This window comes from Elephantulus edwardii, unplaced genomic scaffold (genome assembly GCF_000299155.1).
Source record: "Elephantulus edwardii isolate Elephantulus edwardi_28Jun2011 unplaced genomic scaffold, EleEdw1.0 scaffold00003, whole genome shotgun sequence".
Lineage (NCBI taxonomy): Eukaryota > Metazoa > Chordata > Mammalia > Macroscelidea > Macroscelididae > Elephantulus > Elephantulus edwardii.
The window spans coordinates 16,319,179-16,329,118 of NW_006399753.1; the positions used below are offsets into that span (position 1 = coordinate 16,319,179).

Genomic DNA, 9,940 nt, shown 5'->3' on the forward strand with positions numbered 1-9,940 from the left:
ATGGTGCGGCAATGAAGGAGTGAAAGCCCAGAATCCCTGTGAATGTTCATTGAAACTAATAAAATTTAATAATAATAAAAAAAATTTTGATATACCAGGATGTTCAGTATAACAGTATCTTGTATTAAAGGTCAAAAAGTTTTAACAGTACAATGTCTAACAATATTTAATATTTTAAGAAAGGAATTGTAACTTATGCACAGCAGAAAAGGACCTGAAACTATGCTCTAAAAAAATACTATATATCACATATTGTGTGTATCCATATGTAAACAGGAAAAAATCATGAATGACAAAAAACAAGACCATTGTTAATGGGTTTTAAAATCAGAATTGTCTGGTCATCTTTTTCTAGTTTATTAATAATAATACAGATTATAAACATACCAATTAATAAATTACCTTTATTGAAATTAAAAATAATGCATATGGAGACTGATTTTTGCATACCCATTCCCATCCATACACAGAAGAGAGAAAAGATACGAAGTTTATTTCTAAACTGAAGAATCAAGAGATTATTTTCAAAATTTTCTTTCTACTTTGAAATCTTTTTCAATGTTTCAATCAAAAATTCTATGCGCATGGATATCCACTCCTTTCTGTCCTAAGGATAACTATTTTTTCATCTGCTGTATCGACGACACTTAACTCTTTGAGAGTTCTCATAAATTTTAAATTTTCTCAGTTACAGTGTTTAAAAGAGAAATGAATGTAAACTGATAATCAAGAGAAGACAGTCATTTCAGGTGAGGTTCTTAATAAGAATGGGGGAAAAAAGAAGGGGACAGAGATTTTCATCTAGAAGTCCTATCCTGATTTCAAGAGACTTTATCATAATCATAAACCAAAACAGCATATATGGTCTTATTCACTAGTTTCACCAGTAGCCTCTAAATTTAACCAGTTTATAGTCAAAGGAAAATTCTCTGGAGCACAATGGCATTCAACGGAAAATTCCCTATCTGATGTTCTTGAAGGCAAGAGTATCCTAATTCTTTGTTCTATGTTATGGCTTATTAGCGATGTCCTAACCCACACACAAACTTATAAAAAATTTACCATGGTGACAATTTAAGTGTGCTCATTATTTAACATTCTCCATGTGAAGCCGTAGACTTACTTGGCTTCTGCCATAGCTGCTTTCCGGAGACTCATGATGAACCTGCCATGGTGGAAAGCTCGTCCACTCAGCACCTGATTGTCCTCCGACAGAGGGAAGGGAATCTGAACCTCCGAGCGGCTATCTCGATCATGAATTACATAGCCATGGATCACCTGGGCATCAAAGCCTTCCACTGTATCTGCAAATCAATTCCATTCAAAACAATCAATTTTACTCCAAATTAGACAAAGCAACAAGAAAAAACATATAGTTATTTAAAACAACAAAAAAAAAAATCAGTCCAAGCCTCCAAAAAGTTTTCCTTTTGGAAAACTGGACAATTACTATAACCATTTCAGAAATCTTAACCCTGTGGAGAATAATGACAGTCTTATCAAATCTGTATTCTTACATAAAAATAACCATAATTGCTATTTCAGGTCTGTAATTCCATTATTACCTCAGAAAGATAAGAAAAATACAATGGTGCATACGAACAGAAGGAGTATGATTACTTCCTAGTATTCATTAAAAAAAAACACACCCACTTCTTGACCACCATCTACCTGTGGTTACACTTTCACAGCACCTTTACAGCAAAGCTCCTCAAGAGTTATGACCCAAACAAGCTGCCTTCTTACTGTTGTTGTGTGCCACAGAGTCGCAATCCACCCACAGCTGACACTCTGCCCCCATAGCTGACACTGCCCGGTTTTCAGAGGCAGCTAATCACTTAGTAGGAGACTGCCCATCCTTGTCCCACGGAGCAACTGGTAGCCTTGAACTGTGTGCCTTCAGGATTGCCACACAGCTTCTTGCCACTAGGGCCATTGGAACTCCCTCCCTTCTTTACTGCTTCACTTAATTCTACACTGTCAGACTTGCTGGTCACTCTTTCAACCTCTCAAGAGTATAGACTATGACTGAGCAATCACTCCCTTTATAAAGCCCTCTACCTAGCTTCCAAAAGGCCGCAATCCTTCGCTTTCACAATCCTCTTATGGGCTGCTCCTTCTCAGTCCTGTGTGGATCCCACAGGCTCTATAGGTTATGAGAATATCCCAAGATTCAGTCTTGGACTTCTGGCCTATGGTTGCTATCTAATTTAAATAGAATGCTGACACTGTCGCTCATGTCTAACATCTGAACCATCAACAAGTCCTACTGTCTACTCAGAATGTAACCACTTTCCACACCTCTACTTCAACTACCATGTTCCAAACTCCTAACAGGTCTTCCAACTTCTGACTCTGTCACCTTACTATCTATTCTCTATTCCACACAATAGAATACTTTTAAAAGGCAAATCACATCTTACAACTCCACTTCTTAAAAATCATCCAATAGCTTCCCTTTAGAGTACAAGCCAATTTTTATACTGTGTTACACAGTCCTATGGAATCTAATCCTCCATTAGTTAATTGAGCTCTTCCTCTAACTCCTGAAGTAGTACACTGACAGGGAATAGCCAGAAATTCAAGCTAGAGTCAGAAGAAGTCTTAAGATAAGGGCTTTCATTACCGATGTCAGATGGCTCTTAGCTGGAAGCAGAGAATAATAGAAACATGCTTGTGTTTTATTGACTATTATGAATCACAGCAAGAAAAATATTTAGAGGAAAGGGAATTCCAGAACACTAAACAGTGGTTCAGAAAGAAGGAGGTGCTGCATGATCTAAAATCAGAAAGGGTACAAATCAAGGTTGTATCCTTTCACCAAAACTACTCAATCTGTAGGCTAAGCAAATAAAGAAGCTAGACTATATGAAGTAGAATGTGGCACAGGTTTGGAGGAAGACACATCAACAACCTGCATTAAGCAGATGACACAACCCTGCTTGCTGAACATGAAGAGGACATAGGAATGTACTGAAGAAGATCAAAAGCTAAAAAAAAAATAAAAATGAGAGATTACAAGTCAACATCAAGAAAACAAAAATTTTCACAACTAGATTAAGCACCATCATGATGAATAGAAAAAAGACTGAAGTCATCAATGCTTTACTTTGATCAAAAAATGACATACGTAGAAACAGCAGTCAAAAAATCAAGACACGCTGCACTGGGTAAATTTGCTGTCAAGGACCTTTATAAAGTTCAAAAAAGACAAAGGTGTCAGTTTAAAGTCTGTCTGGCTCAAGTCATGATATTTTAATTTGCTTCATGTGCATATATGAAAGTTGGACAATGAGTAAGGAAGACCAAAGAACTGATGGCTCTGAACTGGGGTACTGAGTAATACTTAAATATACAATGGACTGCCGAAAGAACAAAGAACAAATCTGTTTTGTAAGAAGTGCAGCCAGGGTTCTCCTAAGAGACAAGGATAGTGAGACTGTACCTCACAAACTTTGGGCCAGTCCCTGGAAACAGACATCATGCAGAGGGTCAGAAAATGAGGGGGGAACCTTCAATGAGATGATCTGACACAGTGGATACACTTGGAGCATTATGAGAACAGCAGTGGTTGCTCAAGAAAAAGATGGGCAATCCCTTCTCTCACAGCCCTCAACAACTGCTGGAGGTTCCGCTCTGACTTGGTTCTACCTCAAAAGCAATGAGAGACTAAATAGCAAGCACCGTTCCAGATGATTTAAGGATAGGAATGTATTTATAGGTAGCAACATATTTGATCTTCATAACAACCTACATGCTGGTAGCTCTTACTATGTTGCCATTTTACAGATGACCAATCTTACTCAAAAGAGGTTAAATTAATTTGCCCATGACTACATAGCTTGTTGTTGTGTGCTGTTGAGCTGGAAGTAACAGCTAACCCTCCAATGGGTTTTCAGAGACAGTAAATCACACGAGAGGAGAAAGTTTATCTCCCTTAGAACAGCTGGTAGGTTCAATCCCCATGCCTCTGAGTTGCAATGCATTTCTTACCACTAGTCCACCAGAGCTCCTTATACAACTCGTAGGTAACATAATCAGTATTCAGACTCAGGCAATCTGACTCCACAGTCAATGCTATAGTTCCCTCACAATATTACCTACCACATAAGATCCTTCTAACTTCACAGGCTTGACGTATTTTGCATCATGCCCTAATCATGTTCCCCAGTTTATCCTGAGTACCCAGACTAATTCACACAAAGAGGCAGTGAATAAATATTCCCTAAATGCATAGTTGAGGCTTATAAAACACTGGGTGAAGAGGTGAATGATGCCCAAATGAAAAGTTCTGGGAGAGAGCATTCCCAGGGAGCAGGGCGAGTAACAAGCACTTTACATTTCCCTTCACACTTCATTACAATTCATGCCCTGACTCCTCGAGCTTTCTGGGTCTTCTGTTTTGATCTTTACAATTTTCAGCCACTCTGTTATCTCATTATCATTCTTATCTCCTTAAACATTTAATTCCCCCCCCCCTTTAGCTCTTTTCCTAAAAATATTCACTGGTACCTTTGGAAAATGCATTAGTAATTGGCATTGGCAAAGCACACAAAATCATAAATGTATTTACCTTTTTACTAACGCAAATCTAAAGTGCTAACTTACATACCACATAACTCTTTAGAATCAATTATTGTACCTACCTCCAAGACCAAGATCTTTAAGGACATGATAGCCACCTGGCTGCAGAAATTCTCCAACTATCCTGTCGGGCTCCTTTAAATCTCTTTCGATCACAGTCACCCTTCTTCCATCTCTAGAAAGCACTGCTGCCAATGTAGAACCAAGTACACCAGATCCCACAATGATAACTTCCGGATCATTCTGAGATGTTATAGTTCCTACTGACGTTGTTTCTGAAATACTTGTGCCTTTTGTATGCTGTTTGTGGGGAAGAGAAAGAGAATTATGTTTAAACATTTGTTACCCTTAAATCACAGCACTACTTCTATAGAAATAGTGGGCTTTTGCATCTTAGAACACTCCTAGAAATAAAAAATATTAAAAAAAAAATACAACTAAAAACAATGAACTTTGTTTTTAAATTCAAATATTACATAGAAACCAACAATATAAAAATTAAGCAAAAAATATACAATACTATCTCAGTAAAGCTATAAATTTCTTTTCCAAGTGTAGTTTATTTAGAAAATGCTCAGTAAGACATGTGAAAATCTACATCAAGCCAAACAAAAGAAACATAAGGGACTTCAGACTTAATCCTATTAATTATTCCACTCTCACCACTGGGCTGACTGGCAGCACTATGATAGATGAAGAAGAGATTGAGATTGTTAATAGCTTTAGTTTGCTTGGTTCCACAATCAGCATTCTTGGTACTAGCAGCCAGGAAATCAAGAAAGAAGGGGGGGGAAGGAAAGCTGGGGCTGTCAGAGACCTCTCCAGAGTACCAAAGAGCAATATCATCAGTCTGAAGACTAAGGTGTGCTTGATCCAAGCCATGGTCTTCACAATTGCTTCCTATTGGTCAGAGAGCTGGACAATGACTAGGGATGATAAAGAGAATTGATGCCTTTGAGCTGTGGTGCTGGAAAAGAGTGTTGACTATACCATGGACTGCCAGGAGAACAGATTCATCCTAGAGAGGCTGAAGCTGGCCTGCTTCTTGGAGTTAAGGATTTGGTCATGTTGCAAGGAGGGGCCTGTCCTTTGACAGGGATATCATGCTTGGAAGGGTGAATGGATGGAGACAGAGAGGGAGGGACCATCAATGAGATGGACTGATACAGTGGGGAAATGGTAGGTGTGTTAGAGGCAGTAAAGTTGGCACAGGGCTAGCGTACACAGGGTCGCTATGACTCGCAAGACGGCACATAACAACATTCCATTCTTCAAACAGATACTAAGCACTTACCAGATACAAATGACCTACAACTTCTACTTTAAATGAATGCTGCAAACTTAAGTGGCATCTTCCAGGTTAAATCACCTACAACTTCTACTTTAAATGAATGCTGCAAACTTATGTGGCATCTTCCAGGTAACCCCTCCTATCTACCCTCATTTTCTCCTGCTGTAGTTACATTTCAAAAATCTACCTTAATCTAAAATCACTTTTATCTAGTATTAAGATTTTCAATCCCTGGCCACTATCTATTCATTGAAGGTTATTCAAGTCAACAAACTTTCAACTGGACAAAACGGCTCAGACTACTCTCTAGGCATCATAAATTTAGTTTTGAACATGAAAAGTTTATTTCTGAACATGTAATATTTCATTTATTTCTTTCTTTAGTCCTTTCCTGATACCTGAAGACAGCCTGGTTAAGTGAGTCTTTAAATTTAGAAACAAGGGTAATTATTAAACGCTACCCTGGCTGGGCTGTAGGCAAAAACTGCTGGATGTGATCATAAGGATAGAAAAGCTCTTATGCCCATCAGGAATAGTAATGTCTCTCTGGGATGGAGACTTTACCCCCTTAACAAACAGTCCAATCTTGTTATATATTTGCTCATGGTGGGTGGATTCACAAATGTGAAAACTTTAAAACAGAACTCCAAGAAACCATCTTCTTGAGTTCTCTGACAATGAAGTATTTGTAGAGATTCTAATAAAAGATCTCATGCATAAAGAATCCCAAGACCCTTTAGAACTTTAAAATTTCTCTTGACTCTAAAGTCTTCTGCAAAGTCAAAATTTCTTTAGAGTCAATTTCTCTTGACTCGAAAGTCTTCTGTCAGAGTCAAAATCCACATGAACATGAAAGCACCCACCAATAATATTTATGTGGTCTTCTTTTTACCCCTAGAATGGACTAAGACTCTGTTCATACCATGTTCTAACTCCGTCTAGAGAAATGTCTTTCTGGTTTTTACCCACGGGAGAAGACAACAGTCTATTCTTCCCAATAGCATGTCAGAACAAACATCAATTTAAAATTACTTTTCTGAGAACAAGAACAAAAACTGTCAATTCTGTCTAATTTTTTCCCTTCAAACCACACACCCTTCTGGAAGCAGAGTAGAGACAGTTTAGGCTGTCAAAGACTGGTCAGTAGAAGCACTAATGGGACCTTACTCCTGAAGAGATCACAGTCCAGTAACTCCCTGGTTGGGAAATAACCAGAAAGCCTGTGGCATTCACAACTGCAAACAGCACTGACTGGTGATGTTCCAGAATTCTGGTCCCAAGTTCCTCTGCACCAGCATGCGCAGTGATGGTATTCCAGGCACCTGGACCACCTTAGAATTCTAAGGGAAGTTATTTAAGACAGCAATAATTCTTAAGTCTCTGAGAACCGGTGAACTCCCAGATTCTTCTCTCATTTCTCCAAATCCACTCATCACACCTCGAAACTTATTTTGTGCTACTTAAAAGGTTACTAACAGAAATATGCTACCTTTAAATTAAGACTAATAGCTACTATTTAATAAGCTGTTATATGCTAGGTATTTTATAGATATTATTTCATTCCCTTACTACCAATGCAAAGGGAGCTCTGCTAGCCTACTGGCAAGAAGCTGTGCTGCAATCCCAAAGGAATGTGGTTCAAATCCACCAGCTGCTCCGGGGAGAAGTAGTAACAAGCTGTGTCCCAAAGGCGGAGGGCCATCTCCTCCCGTGTGATTAACTGCCTCTAAAAACACGCTGGATGGTCAGCTACGGGCACAAAACAACAAACAAGGCAATGGGCCTATGTCCATTAAAGATTATGACAGAAACCAAGCTGTTGGCCTAAAGCTTCAATGTAGATTCTGAATCTTCAAAGAGTAAATGACTTCACAGGTCACTCATCTTAACCCCAAACCACCTGTCTCACCTTGCCCACTGCTGGCATCCCTTTCCTGACTTCCCAGCCTATCCTTCTTAAGACACCTTCAGTCCATTTGCCACACAGCAACTACAATCCGCTTTTCAGAGAATCAAAAATTGTTATTCCCACGCTTTAAGGCCTCCACTGCTCCTGAGAAAAAGTCGCCTGGCACGGAGGCCCTAAATACCTGTCCTCCTAGGCCCTGGCCTTGGCCTGAGAATCACCACTGCTCCACGGGGGGATTCACTCACTCAGGGTCCCACTGTCCAGGGAAAGGACAGCTTTCGCCCACAGCTCGCCTTTTAACTGCTTTGCCCTCTGTCCTGTCACTTCCCTGGCCAGCTGTCACTCCAGGCCGGGACCTGCCAGCAACAGGTTCCCTTCCTGGCAGGTACAAAGACGCTTCTGGCCCTGGCGACTCGAGGGGAAATGGTGTTGTTTCATCAGAAAACAAGGGATCCTGAGCTCATGCCACTCGCAGGCCAGAACTAAAAGCAGTAAAAAGTTGCTTCCAAGAAAGGATGTGGTCCAACAAGTGCCAAGAGCATCTTTCTTTTAAAAAACAAGCAGATGAGTTAGAATGTAAACGAGAAGGCACGTGCTGAAGGTGGGCGATGCCCAGTGACCCTGGAGGGGGGACCCCGCCGCACCTGTCCAGGCAGGGCCTGCGCGCCCCTCCCCGAGACGCCCACCTACCCTCCTGGCCTCCAGCTGCCCCTTCCTCGTGGCCGCGGGGGACGGCTTGGCCCAGAACACGCCGACGACGGGCAGCGCGGACAGCAGCTGGGCGAGGGCGGCGGCCCGGGGTCCGCTCAGGCCGGCGCTGCGGGGGCGACAGCGGTAGGACAGCGCGAGGCCCAGCGACAGGCACAGCAGCCCGCCCAGCAGCAGCTCGGGGTGCGCCAGGGTCACCACGTCCCCGCACTTCTTGTACAAGTAGGTGAAGGTGGCGATGCCCAGGAAGGTCCACATGGTCGGCCGGGCGGGGGTGGGGGGCTCTGCCTTAACTCTCGGGGGGACGCGGGGTCTCTCGATGCTGCTGCTCCCCGGGATGCAGGCGCAGACGGGGCGCGGAGCAGGCTGCACTGGGAAGGCCGGGGACGCGCGGGGCGAGCCGGGGTGCGGGACCCCCCGCTCCTCCTTCAAGACGCCGCCATCGGCCGTGCGGCGGGGCCGGGCGAAGCTGGTCTCGGCGGCCGACGAAGGGGCGACCGCGCCCGGCTGCCCTCCAACAAAAGGCGTGCCTCCCGCGGAAGCGTCTCTCCCGCCCGGTCGCTCTCCCGCGTCTTCGCGCTCCCGCCGGCTCCCGACGCCCTGGCCCTTCCTCCTCCCGGAGCAGCGGCGGCCTCCACCGGGCTCCTCTCGGAAGACGGCCCCACGCAGCCTGCTCACCGGCTTCCCGCGCGCGCCCAGCAGTAACCGGAGTAACCACCGCACGAGGCGCTCGCCCTCGGGCAGCGCGCGCTTCCTCCGCCCCGGCGAGGACCAGGGGGCGGGGCTCCGCCCGGCGAGCCCGCCCGCCGCCGCCGCCTCCAGCCAATGGGGGCGCGCACCGCGCGGTAGGCCGAGGTGGCGCTATGGCGCGTTCGGCCAATCGCAGGCCGCGGAGCCCGCGCGGTGCCGCCCGCCGAGGCGCTAGGGCGATGTTGCGTGATGTGTGGGGCGGGGGCGTGGGGATGGGTGTCCGGCCGCTGGTGGGCTGCAGGGCGGCCCCGGGCTGGACCCCGCGGAGGGTGGGGTCGGGCCGCGCGGGGCCGGGCCCGAGGGGCCCCTTTCGGCGGCTGCCGTCTTCTCCCCAGGGGCGCGAGCGGGAGCGCGTTCCTGGGAAAGCTCCCCGGGCGTCCCAGCCACCAGGCATCTCCCTGCACCTTGCCATTCGCTCCGCGGGCGTTTGCAGGGCGTGTGTTCTACGTGCCAGTCCCTGGGCTGAGTCAGAAAACTGCCTTGTGTGGGTGGAGGTTGGACAGTGGGTGATTGAGGAACGCAAGGGACAGGAAAGAACATGTTAGCCAGAAGACAGGTCACAGGCCAAACCACAATTTTCCTTCGCACGAATTCGTTGGGCAAGCCCGGGACTGGGGCTAGTGACACCTGAGAGAGCAGTCCCACCTTGCCAGGGGAGATGAGGGGGAAAGGGAGGGCAGAAGAAGTAAATAAATAGA

General features: G+C 44.7%; 1 protein-coding gene across 1 annotated transcript in view; it reads right to left on the minus strand.

The window, feature by feature from the left end:
* The window catches only part of SQLE (squalene epoxidase), a 24,490-nt gene extending 15,740 nt beyond the window's left edge, over positions 1 to 8,750 (minus strand). The window contains exons 1-3 of the mRNA XM_006879298.1: positions 8,475 to 8,750; positions 4,647 to 4,884; positions 1,124 to 1,304 (exon numbers count right to left, since the gene is read on the minus strand). Of these exons, the coding sequence (XP_006879360.1) occupies positions 1,124 to 1,304; positions 4,647 to 4,884; positions 8,475 to 8,750 (695 nt within the window). The remainder of the gene's footprint in view (positions 1 to 1,123; positions 1,305 to 4,646; positions 4,885 to 8,474) is intronic.
* Positions 8,751 to 9,940: the final 1,190 nt, after the last annotated feature.